We start from the raw sequence: 21,319 nt of genomic DNA, 5'->3' as shown, positions 1-21,319 counted from the left end.
AGGTGCAGTCTGTCAGCTTCACCAGCCAATGCGTATACTGCTGGATGCAGCTGGCTGGTCAGTTCTACCCCAGCCTCATATCTTTCACATGAACTGACTAGAATAGTCCAGCCAGCCTGCCACTGACCCAGTCCTCACATATACCAGAGGGTGTCATGTCCTAATCAGGACAACTCTCCAAAACCAGGTCCACAACTCTCTCACCAGGTCCAATACTTGTGTGTGCCAGCCTCTGCAGATCCTAGCCTAGCCCAGCCACATTCCATTCAGCACACCTGTGGGTACTGCAGCTTGGTTCAGCCCAACCCTCCCCCAAATCCAGCCCTCATATATGCAGATAGGTCCTGCTACCTTGTGCAACCTGGCCCATACCCTGCTCTGTTTCTTGTGCTCACTTGTGATTAGTACAGCCTATCAGGGGAATACCCATAGTTCTGCTGCCAGGTCCCAAATCTTGTGCCTTCCAGAATGTACTGTGGCACAGCTTGGCAGGCCTACACCCATTCTGGCTCTTACGTGTGCCAGTTGATTCAGCAGCCTAGCCCTGCCTGGCTTGCCCCCAGACCACCCTTCCCCTAGTCCCAGCTCTCATGGTCACCAGCAGAAGCAGCAGCCCTACAAGGTAGTCCCTGATTTTCCCCTGCTAGGCCTATTCGCAGAGCTGGATCTTGCATGTGCCAACAGGTACAGTGGCCCAATCTGAGACGAACCACCCCCAGAGTTGGCATTCACCAACAAATGGTTCAGCCTGTCTTAGCCCAGCCCGCCCCTGGTCCCAGCTCTTGCTGGTGGCAACTCTGCCTTTCTAGTAAATAAAGAAATCTTGGGGGAAAATATTCCCCATTTTCACATCAGTTATAGTCTAGAGGGATCATATGGCAATTCTGTGTGATTTGTTTGAGTGATGACTGAACTGTTTTCCAAGTTATTGCACCATTTTACATGCCTTCCCCAACTCCTGCCTGCCTGCAAAGCTCAAACGCTCTGATTTTGCTGCATCCTGAACAATATTTATTTTCTCTGATTCTGATGATGACCATATTAATGGGTTTTGGTTTTGATTTCATTTCCCTAATCTTTAGATAGGCATGTTGATCAGTTCCAAAATTTTGACCTATATATTAAAAGGAAGGGAGTTGCTATGAAATAAGATGGGGATAATTATGAGAAGAACAGACTTTGAAGGAAAAATCCAAAACTAATTTACAGACACATGTTTGATTTCTTAGTGAAGGTACTGGGGAGCAACAGGATCTATGATTCAGGCGACAGGGCAAGCCTAGTCATAATAATTTTGAAGTCATTAATAAATAGACAATGTAACAACACACACACACAAACAAAAAAAATAGACAATGTGTAAAATCATGAGATTGAGTGATACTCCGAGAAACTGTGTCTAGAGAAGAGATGCAGTCGGAAGACTAAGCTCTTGAGCTCATTTACCTGATGGATGAGAGATGCAGAGGAATTAACAAGGGAAAGAGTTGAGAGAGTGAAGGACAGCTGTTGCACCCTGAAAGCCAAGTGCAGACACTGTATCTAGAAGAAGGGAATGATGTATTGGCTCAATGTGGCCGGAAGCTGAGGAGGCAAGAATGTGGATTGTTAACACTGAGTGTGTTAGTACTTCTGTACATGCTTTCTATTTCTCCTTGTGTCTTGATCAAACTTCCCTGTAGTAATGCAGAGTAACAAACAACTCTAAAATTACAGCGGCTACAACAGTGGTTTACTTATGCCCAGGTTGGCTGTTGCTCTCAGCTGAACGCAACTGAGCAGGCTAATTTCAGACTTTGAACATGTCTCTTTCTGGAGGCAGTGGCTGTTTTGCACGTACTTTTCTCATGACAAATGCTAGAATTACAAGATGGAAACCCAAAACACGCATGTATTTTCTAAGCCTCTGCTTGTAACAGATGCACTCACAAGCCGCTGGCCAAAGCAAACTGCAGTCAAGCCCCACGTCATAGGCCACCACCCTCAGGAATTTTGACTCTTCATCACTTACTATCATTCCTAGGGTTTCAATTTCTGGATTCATGAGGTCATTCCCGTTCTCGTACAGACCTGCCCTAGACTCTAATCAAACAAATGGCAGTGACTCATTCCAGATCTCCTTACCATCCAGTGCAAGCTCCCTGCTCTGGGCTCCAGTGATGTACTTATGTCTCAGATTTTTACACCAACCTTATTATCCAGTATTTTGGGAGATCTGCATTTCAAAGTGTTCCTTTTAAGCAAACCTCTTCTCTGGATTCCCACTGAGTTCCAGAGGTCTCTCATAGGATTCCACCAAGGCACCCTCTTTGGGCCCTTCATTTGGATGCCACTGCTTCTCTATTCCACTAGATTCCTCTCTTCCTGTTTTCTCCAGGAAACAGTTTCTTTTTTAAACATTCATTTGCAAGGCAGAGTTGGGTGGGGGAGATGTACATGTCTAGAGATTTTTCACATCCACTGTTTCACTCCCTTTGCATCCACCGTGGCCAGGGCAGAGCCAGGCAGGAGCCAGGAACCGGGAGCTTCCTTCTGGTCCTCCCACATAGACGTGGGCCATCTGCCAGTGGTTTCTCAGCATTAGGGAAGAGCCGGATCAGAAGTGGAGCAGCCAGAGTTAGAACCAGTAACCATACAGGATGGCATCATTGCAAGCCAGACCCCCAGAAAATAGTTTCTGATAAGCTACTCCCACCCCTCATACTTCCCTCAGATGCTGACTAACCTTGGTCACCAGAGAGGAGGTAGAACATCTCTGTTCCCACCTGCATCTCTCACCATCACTTGGATCTGCTGGCTTTCCTATAGGTGATTTATGCCCTGAACACCCGTCAGGATGAGGCTGAGGCCAGCATGGAAGCCCTGCGCGAAGCCCACCAGGAGGAACTCCAGGACGCGGTGGCCAAAGCCAAGGCCAAGCTCCTGCAGGAAAAGGGCTGCAATGAAGACCAGGAGACACTCCTCCAGCGCATCCAGACCCTGGAGAGTGCCCTCGAGCTACAGAAGAGGCTGACACAGGAGGCGCTGGCTGAGTCGGCCACATGCAGACTGGAGACCAAAGAGAGGGAACTGCGGGTGGAGGCAGAGCACGCCGAGCGGGTGCTGACGCTCTCCAAGGAAATGCTAGAGCTCAAGGCCGACTACGAGAAGAGGCTGCGGCACCTGAGCAGCCATGAAGTGCCCCAGTGGGGCCGGCTTTCCCAGGAGAGCCCAGATGCCAAGGCAGAGCCAGGCCAGGGCCCTGAAATGCAGGACGTGCTGCTGGAGGTGGAGCGGCTGCGGGTGGAGAACCAGCAGCTAAGCCAGGACTATGCCCGCAAGGCAGAGGAGCTCCAGGCCACCTACGAACGGGAGAACGAGGCCATCCGACAGGCCATGCAGCAGTCCGTGAGCGAGGCCCTATGGCAGTGGCAGGAGAAGGAGACCGATCTCCGCAAGAACTTCCAGGTCCAGGAGTCAGCCCTGCAGTCCCAGGTCAGGAAGCTGGAGGGCGACCTGGAGCACCGAGGCCGCAAGATCAGTGACCTGAAGAAATATGCGCAGAGGCTGAAAGAGAGGATTCAGGTAAGGTGTGGTGAACATAGCTGCTCTTTTGAACCCCTTTAACTGCTAGGCATGATACTAAGCTAAGCCTTGCCTCCACTAGGGAATGAATGACATTCATTCAGTAAATACTTAGGGTATACCTACCATGTGCCAAGTCTGGTGCTAGCAGCAAGACCACATGATGAGCTACACTTGGTCCCTAACTTGAGAACACAGTCTTAGGATTTGCAGGTGAGAAGACAAGACTGAAATTGAAAGGCCAAGGACTGGCCCAGCTGGGCACATGGTGAATATGTTTCTGACCTAGAGCCCCTGCTCACTTCATAACAATCTCTCCATCCTAGAATCCTAGTACTCTTGTGATCAAAGATGGTATGACCGTTTGTGAGTCCGTTACATGAGCCCTACAAAGATACAGGGTTCCATCTATAAAAGTACCTGCCACTAATAGTCCTACTATGCCTGAGCATTTCTTCTTGTACCAGATACTGTATCTCATTGAATCCTCTCCCAATAATTTCCCCACATCCACACAGCCAATCAGAGTCAGATGAACAGGCGTTTGATGAGGCCTGAACCACTAATTCCAGAAAGCAGTAATTCTGCTGTACACTCACCCACCTTTCAGAGTTGACACTTGTTCTGTATATCAAGTATGTTATACCCAGAACTGTAACCATACATCTGAGATCTCCTGTCTGTTTAGGACCTGGATGTGCAGCTCAAGGAGGCTCGGCGAGAGAACACGGAGTTGAAAAGTACTGCAAAAAAGCTTGGGGAGAAGCTGGCAGTAGCCAAAGACAGACTGATGTTGCAGGAGTGTCATGTGGCACAGAAAGCTGGTGAGATGGCCCTGGATGATTTCTCTTTTTATTTAAACATACATATTTATTTATATTTGTGAAAGGCCAAATGACACAGAGAGAGAAAGAGGACAAACAGAGAGAGGTCTTCCATTTGGTGGTTCACTCCCCAAATGGCCCTAAGCCCTCAGGGCTTGGCCAAGCTAAACCCAGAAATTGCTTTTCTGCTGCCTTCCTAGGCATACTAGCAGGATGCTGGGTTGGAAGCAGAGCAGCCAGGAGCCAAAATGGTATTCTGATATTGGAGGCCCCATCACACAGTTGAATGATTAATGATAAAAGTTTGCCTGTAAGACTGGCCTGTTTCTCCTGGCCGCCATGAGACTCCTTAGGGAGCAGAGAAAAGGGGCAGGACTGTTTGGCTCACCTGGTATTTGAGTCCAATTTCTGCTGAACACAGGTGAGCTGAAACCTAGAGCTGCCAGGCCAGACAGCCAAACGACGGGATGCAGAAGGACCACAGCTTCCACATTTCACCACCAGTCCCACCACAAAGTTCACATTCTCAGCCCTGGCTTTCCACCATCCCCTCCACCAGGCTCAGCCAAGGCTTTGTTGGGTGTTTAACATCATCTCACACACTCACATTACTGGATCTTCCCAGTAATTTTGTGTAGTGGATGTTGTCAATCTCCTGTGTTACAGGAGACTGGAACTGTTTATCTGCTAGGATAAAGCAAAGAGACTGAATGAGGATGAGTCACTGGCTCAAGTTCAGTCAATTTATTGGTGATAGTACTGCTGTTTGCACTTGGAACATGTGTACTCCAAATACTTTCCACCAGGCTCCCTCCATATGAAGTTCTTGAATACCTACAGTGTGATTGGCCTAATGCTGGAAGATACGAAAAAGGTACTAAACATGACCTGTACTTTCCAGGCGCCAACGAGTCTGTTACACTGTAGACCATGGCATTCTTTATTGCCAGGAACATGGCCCAGGCATGTTATGGGAAAAAAAAAAGATGGGCTGGGAAGATGAGAAGAGGTTTACATTCAAACTAGAAAGGTTTTGTATGAGTTAGTATGCCCAGAGTTAGTATGGTAGTTTCAAATCAAGGCATAGGAACCCTTCAGGAAATAAAAAGTGAAAAACCAACAATTCAAAGGATATTTGTTAGCCATCTGATCCCTAGATCTCTATTTCAACCGAATATAAAATGTAATTTGTAGGAAGTACAATTTAAAAAAAAGTACAATAAAAAAATCACTAGTTTAAGAAGAAACAGATTATAACAATATTTAAGCTTAGAATGGTGTTTCATGAATTTATCTGGACAATAAAATGCTGGATGCTATGCTCTATTGCTCTTGCAATGAAAGAATCTTGACTGAATTTGAAATGTAATACAGCAATAAGGTGGAGGAATCCACCATGGGGGGAGGGTATAGGGAGGGGTTGGGGGATTCCCAGAGCCTATGAAACTGTGTCATGTAATGCAATGTAATTAATAAATATATATATTTTTAAAAAGATGCTGTTTCAGCAAGGATGAGAATCACTACACCTTGACAATGAAGTCAGCAGACCTTGTGCCATTGATTACTTGTGCCGGGGTGTGTGGTGGGATGGATGTTGACTAGCTGAATGGGAAGCCAACTGCAGAAAACCTTGGATATGAGGGCATGGCCAAGAGCATTTCAAATGATGTTGAAACTCATGCTTGCAGATGACATGAAGACTGAGCGAGTTCCAGAGAATGAAGTCCTGGTGGAAGCGAATGACTCAGAAGCCTGCAGTCTTCATTCTCAGCAGGACCAAAGCTCTCTCAAGGAGTGTTCATGCGCCAAAGTTGGCACAGACACACAGGTAGTGTCTAGCATGGCCCTGCAGCTGAATGGCTCATAATAGACTTGGCTGGCGTGAGCTTTGGACAGGGACCACAGCCCAATCTCCTTAGATCTACTTGAACTCAGCAGTTACCATGGTTTTAGGAACAAATGAAGCCAGAGTGGCATCCTAGCCAACTTCCTGCCAACCTGTTGTTGTTGGAAACTAGAAGATTGAGAGTGTAACAGAATCATCCCAGTTCGTCAGCAACACCTCTTGGGTGGGTGGAAATCTTAGGGTCCCAATATATGTTACTAATCCAAATAACAAAACACTTTTCAGAAACAGCTGTAGTATCCGGCTGGAATGGCTGCTGCTGCTGCTGCTACAATAGCTACAGCATTCCAAAGAGCCTCTTCCTACTGATAGAGCAAGTTAAACCTTGTATAAAAGTCTAACATTGAGACTTACAAAATGTGCTGCACCTTGCGAAACATGTGGCTAAATCAGTCTACCAACATCCTAAAAGTTGTCTGACAGGAAAATGGTGCCTCCCTGCTCCCCACCCCTCCCTGGTAATTTAACAAGTCTTCTTTTTTCTTTTCATAGACCAAAAGAGATGCAAGCATTGAGGCAGAATATATGAAGCAACGATTTGAAGAAGACCTTCGTAAAATCAAACACCAGACGGACGAGGAGAAGAAGCGCCTAAAAGAGCAGCTGGTAAAGCGCCTGGAAGACTTGGTGAAAAAGCACACCCTGGAAATCAAATCAGTTCGCTCAGCTGTCGAAGCTGAAAGAAAGAAGCTGCAGAAGGTAAGGACCCTAGCCTTCTAGCCTTGAGATTGTTCATCTTCGTCCTCCTCTCTCTCCACCAACTTCCTCCCCACAAACATTTCCTGAGCTCCTGCTGGCCATAAACCCAAGCTGGGACTCTGCCTGCTTAGTGACGAATGTGGTCTCTGACTGCAGGCAGTTCCAGAACATTCCTAAGACCGTGAGACATTAGAAACATGAGTTGTTGACATGGAATAGAATTGTGTCATCTGAGCATTTGATGTAGGGATATTCAACTTCACTATGCAGAAACATAGGTGAAAATACCATGAGCCAAAATGTCAGGCCTGGAGGACTTCCTGGATCTAAGTCTCTACTCTGCTACTACAAAGCAAGTTGTGTTACTGGAATTTTCCCAGGGAGCCTCAGACTCCTCATTTGTGAAATGATTGATGATAATAATAGCATATCCTTGAATAACTGTGAGGCCTTACTGAGGGATCAGTGTGAGGAAGCAAAGCTTGCCCTAGTACCTGGACGATGGTGTCATTAGTCAGTGGCATTCTGTGTGCAGGGAGAGTCCCATTATCTGTGCCTTGTTTACACCTCCCACCTGAGAGGGGCAGCTCACTGCCAGCAAGGCTTGCAAAGCCTCTAGTCCCCATTCTGTTGGGAAAAGCAGATCATACATGTTGAGATTAAAGAAAAAGAACCAAGGATAAACTTGCCGTCATTGTGAACATACATGTGATGCTTTATTTGATAAGAAAGGGTTTTTTCTGTAATCCAAGAGACTGCATTGCCAGCATTGAGTGTCCACTGATAGATAATCATATATCCTAGGGGATGCAGTGTTGTGTGGTGACGGAGAATGCTAAGTACTCAAGTTAGCATGGAGATCCATACTTGTTCCAGAGCCTGAGTCTAGACTATTCTGCCAGCTGTGTGACTAGGAACAGGTCATTTAGCCTCTCTGAAGCCTAATTCTTAAAACAGGAGAAAACTGTTGGAGGATTTGTTAGTCCACATGAAATGTGGTAGTCTATCAATCCTTAGTTCAGTACATAGCATGTAGTACTATTCTTAATTATCATGTACCTTGGATGACATAATATAAGATACTATTATTACCTAGTCCCCATTATGCCTTGTATTCAGGAATGCATTTAAGGGTCCAGCACAGTTGCCTAGTGGGTAAAGTCCTGGCCTAGGATTACCGGGAGCCCATATGGGTGCCGGTTCTAATCCCGGCAGCTCCACTTTCCATCCAGCTCCCTGCTTGTGGCCTGGGAAAGCAGTTGAAGATGGCCCAAGACTTTAGGACTCTGCACCCGCGAGGGAGACCAAGAAGAGGCTCCTGGCTCCTGACTTCAGATGGGCTTAGTTCTGGCAATTGCAGCCACTTAAGGAGTGAACCAGCAGATGGAAGATCTTTCTCCTTGTATCTCTTTTTCTCTGTAAATCTGACTTTCCAATAAAAAATAAAACTTAAAAAAAGAATGCATTTAATCTTTCCACAATGTTACAAAACAAGTGTTCATATCCCCATTTTTAGAGCTGTGGAAACTGAACTCAAAGATGTGGTCTACCGACTCATGTAGATAGTGGATGGTGGCGGGACAATTTCATGCTGACAGCCTGCTCCCAGAGCCCACGGGCCTGGCACTCCCATGCGGGTGAGCGGCTCTAGTGGAAGCACGTTTCTCCCCATGAGCTGTGGCTGGCTGCATGAATCCCATCTTCAGGTGAAGAGCTGAATGCCTTTTCCATCCTGAACTCGATCAGGAGCAGGGACAGCAGTTCTCCCAAGCTGCAAGTTGCCTGTCAAGCAGACCTGACTCTGGCTGTATAAATTCCCTTCCAGATTCAATAAATGAGTAGGAGTCCATTTAAGAAATGAATTGTAGACATAGAAATGCTGTTCACTTCCCAGTTGTTGCTCTTGGTTTATTTTTTTTTTTTTTATCGTGTCCAGAACCTGCAAATGTACCATAAATAATTATGCCAGGCAAATTATAGGAAAGTAAAACCTTGAAAAGACCTTCAATCTAGGATTTATGCACTAAAAACAGATACCATTTCCCCCTGTGGAACGGGTGGGCTCTATCTCCTTTGATCCCCTGTGTGGATACATTGTCTTTCCTGAATACCATCCTAACCTAAAGAACATGGCACCTAATGCCATCCTAACTAACACCATCCTAATCTAAAGAACATGGCACCTAATACCGTCCTAACTAACACCATCCTAATCTAAAGAACATGGCACCTAATACCATCCTAACCTAAAGAACATGGCACCTCAGGAAGGCTCACGTTAGCCCAGAAGAGCTGTTACCTTCCTTGGAGCCTGGTGCCCTCTTCCAGGTTTGGGAAGCGATACTTTACGTATCTGAAAGCATTTGTCCCCTGTTTTCTTGGATGTTTGATCTGGAGGCTTTCTCTCCTCGTGATCTGAGTTAGAACAACGTTAAGCTTCCCACTCAAGTCCTAGCACTGTGGCTGAGCTGGACACGGGCACGCTCCTCTCTGAGGTGTGTTCTCCAGATTACAGATGACTGCTTGTCGTGGCAGAGACCTGCATTCCTCTGCATCTGAAATGAAACATACTGTTGTCAAAAATTACTGCTGAAATCAGTTCTTTCCCTCTGTGAGGGAAATTTGCTTTTTCGCTCTAGGTTCATTTGTCAAGGCAACAGCTAAAGCTCTGATTGATGACATGTTCCCTAGGAAAGCAATCTTGTAAAATTAGAAATAGTTTCCCTTTGTGCCAGAAATCACTATGGCGGGGGATGTTCCCTGTGCAGTTAGCGTGAACATGCTTTGGCAGAATTACTGTCTGTACCAGCACGCAAGTGAAACAAAACTTTTGTCCAATAAAAGTTTCTGAGGATAAGAAACTAACTAATGAAGTAGAAAAAAGAAATCGGGGGATTGGATGATTGTTTGAATTTTCTGAGCTTATTTGAAACTAATCCCCTAATTAACTGTGTAAAGATTGTCAAAATATAATAATAATAAAAAAGAAACTAATCGAGAATGTGTATATTGTCTTTAGGAAGTGAACAAACCGCTTAAGCCCTGAGACTATTTTTTTTTTAGATTTATTTTCTTTTTATTGCAAAGTCAGATATGCAGAGAGGAGGAAAGACAGAGGAAGATCTTCTATCTGCTGATTCACTCCCCAAGTAGCTGCAACAGCAGGAGTTGAGCCTATCTGAAGCCAGGAACCAGGAGCCTCTTCCAGGTCTCCCATGCAGATGCGGGGTCTCAAGCTTTTGGACTGCACTCGACTGATTTTCCAGGCCACGAGCAGAGAGCTAGATCCCAGGGAAGTGGGACCTCTGGGATTAGAATGGGCACCCATATGGGCTCCCAGCCCATGCAAGGCAAGGACTTTAACCACTAGGCTACCACACCGGGCCCAGCCCTGTGACTCTTACAGTCCAATTACATCTCCCTTCTCTTCGGAATGTTTGTCTATGCGGCAGTGCTCAGGACTGTCCCAGGATCAATGGCCTCAGGAAGTATGGAGGCGCCACCCTGGAGGGCAGAAGCAGCGTCTTAGATGCTCAAGTCAGAAACCCAGCAGCCTTCTGTCATGCCTCCAAGGATTACTTCTGCATCTTTTGTGACCCTGGAATACCTCCATTTCCTCCCATCCTCAGTGGTACCACACTAATCCAGTCAATCACCCTTTCTTAGACCATGTGAAGAACCCCCTGCCTCTCGTCTCCCCTCTCCATCTGATCTGGTCTCCTTTCCAGCAGGATTTTATAAAGACCCACCTTAGTTTCCCCAACCATTGCCTATCATCTCACATTTAGATCAGGTCCCTTGATGCAGTTTCCAAGCTCTGACAGGCAGTTTGCCTGTTTGCCTCCACTGCTTCATCCAGCACCTCTTCTCCAATCCTACCCTCTAGTCTTTTAGCTCAGCATTCATTCCATGCGGTTTCCTATCTGAGCCTTTAACCATAGCTTTCCCTTGGTAGAGAATATTACTTTGTTCCCCAGCTCTCAAATTCATGCATCTTACTCTTAGTGACCCTACTGGTCTAAACCTAGGTCTTCCCACAAATCCACCCTCCTATGTTGGTGGTGCTGAGTCTGACAGCTCTTACTGTTAGCATTGTAATTAGTTATCACCCTGTTTTCCCATCTGGACTGCCCTGCTTATGATCACATCCGGTTTTTGCTGGATCATGAAAGGCAGTTGTCATATCTCTTCCCAACTCCATGTTCAGTGACATTGTTATACCAACATTGACATTGGCCATGGGAGGAATGCTTTACCATGAAAATTACAAGTACTACAAATCAATTCATTTTCAATTTTTACCTTTTATAGAAAGACTAAATCCCTAACCCTTATCATGATGTTTGGAAAATGGGAGAGGTTCAGTGAATGTTCATTGGCTGAATTAATATAGGACAGGCTTCCATTTGACCCCTAGATGGGGCCCAGTTACCCAGACCTTTGCCCCATATGTTCCAGTATGTCAGCAGCTCAAGTACCTCTCCCCACTTCAGAGTAGGGATTCAGTTTGTGCAACGTGACCACCTTGCTTACGGAAGTATCTGGGACTTGCCACAGGGAACACCCCAATGTCTCTGTAGCAGAGGTAGCAAGACCTTGAAGATGGTATTTTCCTGTGTTGGACATCACATTTTCCAGCAGAGCACAGGAGAGAAGTACAGGCAAGCCATCAGCCTTTGCTGAATTCAGATTGTGACCTTTCCAGGGCCAGCATTGTAGTGCATGAGGTTAAGCCTCAGCTGTGACTCTGGCATCCCATGTGAATACTGGTTTGAGTTCTGGCTGTTGCATTTCAACCAAGCTCCCTGCTAATGCACCTAGGTAAGCAGCAGGTAAAGGGACAAGTATGTAGGCCCTTTCATCTTCCTTGTCTCAGTGAATGGTGGCTTCTGTTTTCAGCAAAGCCTGTTATCCCACATCACAAATATATCCAGAGACCTACCATGCTTCACCTCCCGCTCTGCGGCTAGGCATCTGACTCTTTTCCAGCCAACTCCTCATTGTCCACTGGCTGCCATTCTTACCTCCTTGCACCTGCTTCAGCCCAGCCTCAAGACAAAAATTAGTGGAGATTTTGTTAAAATACTATCATGTGGGGTCTGGCATGATGGGTCAGTGGCTAAATTCTTGCCTTGCATGCACTGGGATCCCATATGGGCACTGAATTATGTCCCAGCTGCTCCATCTCTCATCCAGCTCCCTTCTAGCTTGTGGCCTAAGAAAGCAGTAGAGGATGGCCCAAGGCCTTAGAACCCTACACCCATGTGAGAAACCCAGAAGAAGCCTCTGGCTCCTGGCTCCTGGCTTTAGATCAATATAGCTCTGGCCACTGTAGCCACTTGGGGAGTGAACCAACGGACAGATCTTTCTTTATCCCCTTCTCCCTGTAAATCTACCTTTCCTATAAAAATAAATAGATAGTTTTTTAAATCATCATCTGAATCATATCACTTCTCGGACCAATCATTCAGCAGCCTTCATTTTACTCTAAGTCTTGACATGGTATATTAGGACTAACATGCTGTCCCTCCAACCCCATCTCCCACCACTACCTTTCTTAATTCTAGTCCTACCATGTGCCCTTAGAACATGCCAGGGCCTTTTCCTGTCCTAGAAAGTTCACACTGGAATATCCCCATGGCCAGCTCTTTCCTCAATACAGGCATTTTGCTAAGAGTCACTTTCTACAAAGAAATTCCTCCATTGACATTCCCTGCTGCACTGTGTCTGCATCCACCCCAGTATTTACTGTGTTGTACCGACTGGCTCTGGTTGCTCCTGTATTCAAGCATCATCTCCTAGTATGCAAAATTTCTTTTGTGTCCCCAGCTCTGGAGCAGTGCCTGCCACTTGGTACTTTTGGAATGTTCTTTTGGATATTTGCATGATCTCCCCCAGGAGTTCAGCTGAATCAGAAAAGCTGGGCCTCTAGAAGAATAAGTGTAGAGGACTTATTCACTAAGCCTTTACTATATAGCAGGAACAGTAGTAAGTCTGAAACGGTTGCAGAGAGGTTAGGAAATAGGCTTACAATCTCACAGTGGAAGATGGTTGAACACTCACATGGTCTCTATAACACTGCTTCCTATGAGCTGGTTTTGCCTTGGGCCTTGCAGGCTGGGGTGAGGGGCCACAGATCAGCCTTGATAGCTTCATCTTCCTAGTACAGGGTTGATATGGAAAGCAAACATTTGTTCTGCTCTGTTTGTTTCTCTCAAATCTGTGAATGCAGTTGGTTTTGTGATATATGGGAAACTGAGAATTTTGTCAATAGTGAATATTTTCTTTACTTATTTGATGCTAGAAAACTTAAAGAGCTGGGTCTCTCCCAGCCCAGCCCACTCCCATATATATAACATTTTACGGTCTGAATTTGACCCTCATTTACTTTTGATCTTTGTGTGTATTTCTCGTTTATGTTTTCTTATAGTCTGTATGATTCTGGTAAGTTCCTTTGATCCCTTTGGGGAATCAGGCAGGTGTGTGACTTTTATGCCTTGGGTGGCTGATTCTTCTGATCCTCATTTAGGAAGTAGAAGCCCGGTTGGAGGAAGTGAAGAAGAAATCAGAACAGGACATACAGCAGCTGGAAGAAGAGAAAGCAACCCTCAGCGTGAAGCTCCAGAGCTGCCTGCTTGAGGTCAGCCCAGAATCACTGCCACAGCCATGCTTGCGAGTGGGGGTGGGGATGGTTCTGGCCCCTGGGTGATTCTGCCTGGCTGAGGTGCCAAGAAGCCCAGGAGATGCTCAGCCCCTTACATCCCAGGGAGAAGGAAAAGGGCATTCAGCCAGGCAGGAAGGCTCTGTCATGGCACACAACACTGAGCAGCCGGTAACAGAGAGCCGGGTTTATAGAGTCTTAAACAAAGAGGCCTTTAGTGTATAACCTAGAAGGACACGAGAGGCTGCTGCTATTGTCTCTGCTGCCAAAAGACTGTAGGAGCGGGGAGTCTTTCCTGACCCCTCACTGCATGGAAATCTTTCCTGACCCCTTGCTATCAGTTTTGGAGCCTAAAGTACTTTCACCTTCCTGGGCCTCTGTTTTATTAAAAAAAAAACTATTCTTAAAAATGAAATGATAAATATTTTCATTCAAAAAACAAGCCATCCCTTACAGTTGTTATAACAGGTCTAGGGTGGGGGTGGCATTTGATGAAAATCTCAGCTAAGATGGAACAGCACAGCCAAGATGCCCATCCCTGCCCCTCCTCCCTCCCTAGTGACCCCTGCTGCTGGCCTCCAGCCTTCCTATTGGACCTGGACCACTCTGCTATGTAACACTTTAGGGTAGCTAGTGTATTTGCATGACATCAGCCCAGTAATCCTGCTGGTGGGAGATGTGCAGGTCACCTCCTGGAAATGAGTTTCTGTAACTGCTCTTTATGAACCCCTCTTCAAAATCGCAGTGGCTACCCTTGATGAACACCCTTTCTGGGCAAGATACTGTGTAAGCAGCTTACATGGACTGATTCTTATAACCCTCATAAGCACCTTATAACATTAATGTTCTTATTATCTCCAATTTAGAAATCAGAAAACTGAGCCACAGAGAAGGTGTGTAATACCTCTCAGAGCTGCACAGCTAACAAGTGACTATCCTGGGATTTAAACCCAGATAATATGGTTCCAAAGGCCCCACTCTTAACTGCTAAGTTGACAGTATCTAGCACAATATGTTACTTCACCAACAACTAAGAGCCATTCAAAACCTGATTGTCTACATTAGCCAGAAGCTGACCATGGACAAAGCACCGTAGTCTCACTCTATCCTTGATTCCTCCTACCATCTTAATGGCACTGCTATCCATCACCCCATTTACTGGAAGTGGAAGAATCTTCTTTGACCACATGCTTCATTCTCAACTGCCTGTCTTCACCCAGCACCTACTCTGCCCCATCACCCCGTCCACTCACTTATCAAGTCCTGTGGGTCCTATAGCTCCAACACTACTGTCCCCTCCCCTCTCTCCTTCCCAGTACCTAGATAGGACCCTCAGAATAGTTCATCTGGACTTTTTTTTCCTGCTTATAAATGTTACATAAACAATTACATGTGACTCCTTTGAATATGTCATAAGCCTGAGAGGATGTGGTGCAGAAAGAGTTTCATAACCTTCAAATATTGCTTCTCCAAATACTCTTTGTGTAAAGCTGTGAGAACATTCTGGCAGCTTTGTCATTCCTCTGTGAGGTTGCCTGGAGTCTTGCAAGCGTTGTCATGAATCCCCGCCTCTGCCTTCTCCCCTAAGCAGCTAATTCTAGAACTCATATTCTAAAACTCCATGTTTATGTTCTCAAGGCCCCGTTCTTCCTTTCCCAGAATCTTGAATTTGAATGTTTTTCATAATTTGTGTCCAATCTGATTCACTGCCCCACCGCTCCGCCCAGGATTGCCTGGTTCATTTACGCCATGCTGTCCCCTGCCTCGATGGGACCATTCTTCAGACTTCATGTCCTTCAAACCAACATTCTATTTCACTTTCTGGTCTTGCTGCCTGAGAAGCGTGTTCCTATCCTTTCTACCTGCAGACTCCTGTTCATCCGTCATGCCCTTGACTTTGTCTGGACCCAGGGCAGAGTCTGTAAATTCTGTGCAGCAGTATCCACCTCATGGTAGTTGTCAGGATAGAAAGAGTTAATGCTGTGAAATCCTTCTATCTGTGACCGGCAGAGTACATTCACCCTCTATGGAGCCACTGCTACCTTGTCTGCATCCTCACTGAATGTGTCTGTCCCTCCTGCCGTGAAATGACAGCTCCATGTTTCATTATCTTTTTGTAAAAGATTTTTTGATTATCTTGCTATCTTGCGTTCACTCTGTCTCTTCCCCTTCGCTCATTATACTTGACACAGAATCTGGCAAGTATTCAGTAGTTTTCTTCAAAGACCTGCTAGCAAATTTTGAGCTTCCTGTATGGATATTGGCATCATTTTTCTCAAAGAAAAAAAATCTCATAATAACCAGTTGGTTAATAATGCTCATCGTAACTAAGACTCCAGATACTCTTACCTCGACTTATCCGTATGATTCTTCACTACTGCTCGTTTTCTTCATCAACTGACTTTTTTCCCCCAAAGAAAGTGAAAGGCTTTCTGGGAATGGCATCCAAGTGACTCTACAGATACAGAATCGATACACGATGTCAACAATTAGAAGGAAAACATGGAGTACAATAAACCTGTCAGGCTCTTCATATTCTACAAGGACTATGCAAGCAGCTAATTCATAATGGCCATTGCACAAGCCTGTTTGGAATGTGTCCAATGGGACCCGCTACCCAGATTGGCCCGGGAGAGTTGTTGGCCAGATTAGCCACTGTATCCAGGAGGTAGGACTTCATTTCACTGCCTTCTGTTTTCTCTCTTCTATTTTAGGTCTTAAGGCTGGAAGAATTTATCCAACAAAATAAAGTCTGTTCCCAAAGAGCTGAGGAAAAGTCCCAGGAATTAGACTGCCAATGCCATAGCATTTTGGAGACCCAGGTAATCCCCAGCTTTTTCTGCTGTAATTAAAGACCTCTCCCCTCTCCATTTCAGCATCTGGTGTCCCCATTGACATGTGCTGATGTTAACTGGCTTCTTTATGTCCCCGTTCAGCACTTCCAAAAAGCCTGGGAAGGAGGAATCAACACACACACACACACACCCCACCAGAAATCACGAAGGAAGCAGAGTTCTGAGTGACTCTCCTTGTGGTTTGAAAAGAATGTGGCTGGTCACCTTAATCATTGGTCCCTCCCTGTGAGCAGCCAGCTTGGCTGATAAAGGTAGCCTTGCTGTTCTGATTATGTCCAACAAGAGCTGAGCTGTCATAATCATGACCTCCAGCCATGTCCCTCTAGCTGTGTGATCCTGTTTATTCTCCTGATAGCCCTTCTTGTCTCTTCCAGGAGTACTTCCCCAGGGTGGAGACTGGCTCCTGTCTGGGTCTCTGATGGGCTTCTGAACATAATGTCTTTCCACAACCTTGCACTGGGTAGCTTAAACAACATAAATTTATTCACTCGTGATCCTGGTATTCAAGTCATGGTAGGCTGATAGAGGTAGGGTGAACCTGCTGCTGCCTGCCTCTCCCTCAGCTGTTGGTGCTACTGTGTGTCTTCAGCATCCCTTGGCTTTTGGACACATCACTTGATACTTTCCCCTGCAATCACAGGGCCTCTTTCCTTGTGAACTTGTGTCTCTGTGTGTCTTCATGGGGCCTTTTTATAAGAAAATCTGTCATTCTAATATGACTTCATTGTAACTAATCACATCTGCAAAAACCCTCTTCCCAAATAGTCACGTTCATGATTACCGAAGCATTAGGACTTCAACATATTTTCTTGGTGGAATAGGTACTTCATTGAAATTCCTTGCATGATGCCAGAAGTATAAATAATTTCCATGAAGCTGGTATTTGAGTTCCCTGGCTAGAAGAGCCCTTGTGAGTTCTCATCTTCGTTTTTGACCTTGGTAGCTGTCAAAAACCCAGTGGGCTTTTACTTTTTTATTGCTGCTCTAAGTGTTCTATCCACTTTAGACTCCAGATAGGAAAACACTGGATAGCTGAGTCTGACTCTCACATCAGCCTCATTTCCATTTATTGATTTTTTTCTGCTGTACCTGAGCATCCTCAGGAAAGGCAGCTTCCCTCTGTTGACCCCAGTCCTCCAGGTCTTTGATCCTGTTAGCTATCCTTGCATCAGACCTCACTGGAATGACCCACATATTCATCATGGTGGAAAATTAGCCAAAATGGTGAAGAATATGAATTCGGATAATAATGAACATCTATCTAATAACAATCCTGTCTTTCACTTCATTGGCGTTTTTATGGCAATGCTGGAATATGTCTCTTTTGTAGAGGAGGAAACTGAAGATCAAATCAGTTAGGTGACTTGTCTGCCGTTATAGGTAGGTAGACAGCCAAGCCAGGATGGGACCAGCAGTGCTGTAGCTCTCATCCCCTACTTTTGCTCTAAGAACGTCCCACACCCTGGATGCCTTCCACGTAAAATAGGCTGCAAGCATCCTGAGGTCGAGGAGAGTGACCAGGACTCTTGGGATTTCCCCTTTTGATGTCTGCCTTGCCCCTGCACAGCATGGGGAAACCTAAATTAGAAGAGGCACCTTCATCAGCCCAGCTGGCACCTCTCTGGTCAGAGACAGTCCCCATCCTTTCTAAAGACTTTTGAGAAGTCTGCAGGTACTTCTGTTTGCCCTCCATGTCCCCAGGGGCAGCCTTATGAAGCAGGTCTCAGGGGAACTCCTGTCTCCAAAAGCAGCTGAGGGTTTCATGGCCCTGGGAGGTTTCCTTGAAAGGTTGTTCCCCACATGTCCTATCATTTCTCAGTTTCCCAAAGTGAGTGTGACAGGAAACAAAGTTGGCTAGGGTTCTCACTGGTGAGATCCAGCTTAACATAAGGTGTTGGGAACAAAATGAAAATGTTCAGAAAGATTGTCCAGTGGGCTGTATTTTTCAGGAATGGGCTGTCTGTGTCAGGATTGATGAACAAGAGTCTGATGAAGGACGGTGCCCCAAAGATGTATTCGCTTGGGTGGGGGCCATGAAATTTAAGTTTGTTTAAAACACTAGAGTTTCCATTTAAGCACACAATTGTTCTGCCAAAGCACATCTGTGAGTGGAGCTGGATAAAAACAAACATGCCAGTCGAGGGCAGACTTTTTGCTCCACTCCCAGAGCAAGCAGAGGAAAGGTTGCCAAGCCTGGGTGTGGCTGTGTCCTCACCAAACTTAGCTGGGACCTCACTGAACCTTTTATCCTGGATGCTTATGCCCAGTCTTGATTCTAACAGATTCTTAGTTTCATTCATTGGCTTGAAAAAAAAAAAAAACAAGCTGCTCCAGTCTTGGTAATTTTGAAGGAAAGTTTCTTTTCTCTTTTTTCTGTAAGATTTCTTTAGTGCCTTGCCCACACTGAACTGGGGGCAAATATAGATGTTTTCATAGATGCTCCTCCTGCCTACGCCTCCTCTGGAAAGAAAAGGAGGATCTTTGTGGTGACCACTATTCCAATGACTTTTGTCTGCAAAGTGCGTACTGTCCTTGCGTAGCCTTGTGGCTGGGTGCCCCTATGAATGAAGTTCATTTTTGATCCTCAAAGGGATAAAATGGGAGCAACAAATACTTGCTTAAATAATGTCCTGGTGTAATGAGAGCTGTAATAATAGCAGCAAGGTTCCTGGCAGCCCACATGGCAAAGGGAGTTTTCTGCCTGAGATAGTCTGGGAAGCCTTCTGGTGGAATGACATGAACCTGATCCTGACATTTGAAATTGATTTCACCAGGAAAAGGCATATAGGGGCAGAGAGTGGTGCAAAGCCGAAATCCTGAGGCCGATGGAGAGGGACATGGGGCGCTCTAGGTCTGCTCCCTCAAGGCCCTGGGAGGTTTGCTGGGCAGCCGACACCCTCTGTGTCCCTAGAGAGCCATATGACTCTAAATCAACCATCCAGGCAGTCGGCCAGCCAATAATCATGAAGGTTTCAATCAAGGTGGCGTTAGAAGCTCACACTCATGCTCTGGTGTAAGCAGACTGCTCAATACTCTGCGGTGAGATTCCAACAGCAATGCCCTAAGCTTCTCTGGACCCTGGGAAGACAGAATAGGGCAGGACAGCAGTTCCTGTCTGAGGGTTAGGACAGGGATTCTGCCCCAATTCTACCTTAAATCTACCCGGAGACCTCAGGCATGTCCAGAAAAGCCCAGAAGTCAAGTTTCTCATTACTCATAATTTCAAAAACACAGCTAAGGCCCCGATTGTGTAACAAGTGTATAGTGAATACAAGTCCCTGGGGGCAAACTTGTTTAACAAATAAGGGAAACTGAGGCCCAAAGAGTAGCCTGGGGTGTATGCTCGAAGTCATGATGCAGTATGCTACTTCCCATCAACAAATGACAGTAACAATGCCTGCCCTCCCTACTGCAGAAATGTGGCGACAAAGAGAGGAAAGCATAAGATGGCATTTTGCAGAGCTATTAAAGACTCTGCAAATGGAAGGTGAGTTTATTGGATCTGTTACAGTCCTTGTACTCATTTCAGTGAAACCCCAGTACATTAGGTGTTCTATTTTGAAGATATACATAATTAATGCCACCTTTGAGAGATTGTCCACTTAACCCGAGAATGACTTTGAACATTCCCTCCCAGGAGATTTCCTGAGTGTGGGTGTTTCCTCAAGACAGAAATAATTCAGAAGCGGTTAAGTGACTGGAAGATGAAAGGTGATGACCTTATGTGAGCATAGGTTTAAAATAGCCAGGCATGCTTGGGAGGAGTTGAGAGGAGGCTTTTGTGGTCAATGGGTTGGTGGAGGACTAGAACTATTTATTTTTTCTGTGCATACTATTTATACCCAGGCCTCCTGAGCTCTGGAGAGCGTACTCAGCTGAGCCTGCACAAAATACCTGATGGGGACCGCAGAGGGTCAATTGGGGTAGATAACTCAGGATACACTGTGAGAGGCTCAGGGTTTTTTCTTACTTTTCTCAAGGAAAATAATCAAAGAAAGAGGGCAGTGCTGCTGCTGTGGCCACCACCTGCAGTACCAGTATCCTGTATGGACCCTGATTCAAGTCCTGGCTGCTCTGCTTCCCACCCAGCTCCCTGCTAACCCACCTAGGCAAGCAGCACAAGGGGGCCCAAATACTTGGGTCCCTGCACCCAAGACCTGGAAGAAACTACAGGCTTCTGACTTTGACCTGGCACAACTCCTGGTCATTCCAACCATTTGGAGAGTAAATCAACATATGGAATATCTCTGTTTCTCCTTCTCTCTGTTTGTAGCCTGCCTTTCAAATAAATAAATAAAATATTTCAAATAAATAAACACTCTTTTGGGATGAAAAAGGGACAGGCAGCTGAAAGAGTCTGTTTAGAGTCCACAGAAGCAGACAATTGAGCACAAGACTCTTGAGCTTGAAGGCTCATTCAGCCAACCATCATTGATGCTTATGGTCGTTTATCTGTGATATATTCAAGTAGCACCCCACCACCTTTTGAAGTATTTATCTTGGCCTGAAACGATAAGTGTGTATGGTCAGGAAAAGAGAGGAAAGTAATTAAGTTTTTCCCCCGTTTAGGTGATCTATTAGTTGGCAGACCATGAGTTTTTCCACACTGCCAAACCCTGGATTTGTTGAAGTCAGCAACTCTTATCTCATCACTCTTCATCCTTTCAGTACCTAAAATGTCTGTGTGTACCAGATGTTTAACATTTATCCCAGATGAAGAAGCATTGAAGTTTTCAGTGCTTCTTCATCTGTCACTACACATTTTTTCCATATTTTTTTAATTGGAAGTAAATATTATAGGGAAAAG

At 45.6% G+C, this 21,319-nt stretch overlaps 1 protein-coding gene across 1 annotated transcript in view; it reads left to right on the top strand.

Moving 5' to 3' along the window:
* The window catches only part of FAM184B (family with sequence similarity 184 member B), an 80,576-nt gene that overhangs the window by 29,975 nt on the left and 29,282 nt on the right, over positions 1 to 21,319 (top strand). The window contains exons 2-7 of the mRNA XM_040966323.1: positions 2,809 to 3,564; positions 4,253 to 4,388; positions 6,080 to 6,219; positions 6,790 to 6,996; positions 13,526 to 13,636; positions 16,372 to 16,479. Coding sequence (XP_040822257.1) covers positions 2,809 to 3,564; positions 4,253 to 4,388; positions 6,080 to 6,219; positions 6,790 to 6,996; positions 13,526 to 13,636; positions 16,372 to 16,479 — 1,458 coding nt within the window. The remainder of the gene's footprint in view (positions 1 to 2,808; positions 3,565 to 4,252; positions 4,389 to 6,079; positions 6,220 to 6,789; positions 6,997 to 13,525; positions 13,637 to 16,371; positions 16,480 to 21,319) is intronic.

Source organism: Ochotona curzoniae, unplaced genomic scaffold (assembly GCF_017591425.1).
Source record: "Ochotona curzoniae isolate NIBS_2020 unplaced genomic scaffold, NIBS_Ocur_1.0 scaffold_4505, whole genome shotgun sequence".
In the NCBI taxonomy this organism is placed as follows: domain Eukaryota; kingdom Metazoa; phylum Chordata; class Mammalia; order Lagomorpha; family Ochotonidae; genus Ochotona; species Ochotona curzoniae.
Note: the sequence above shows the minus strand (reverse complement) of the source record. Positions and strands in the feature narration are given on the sequence as shown.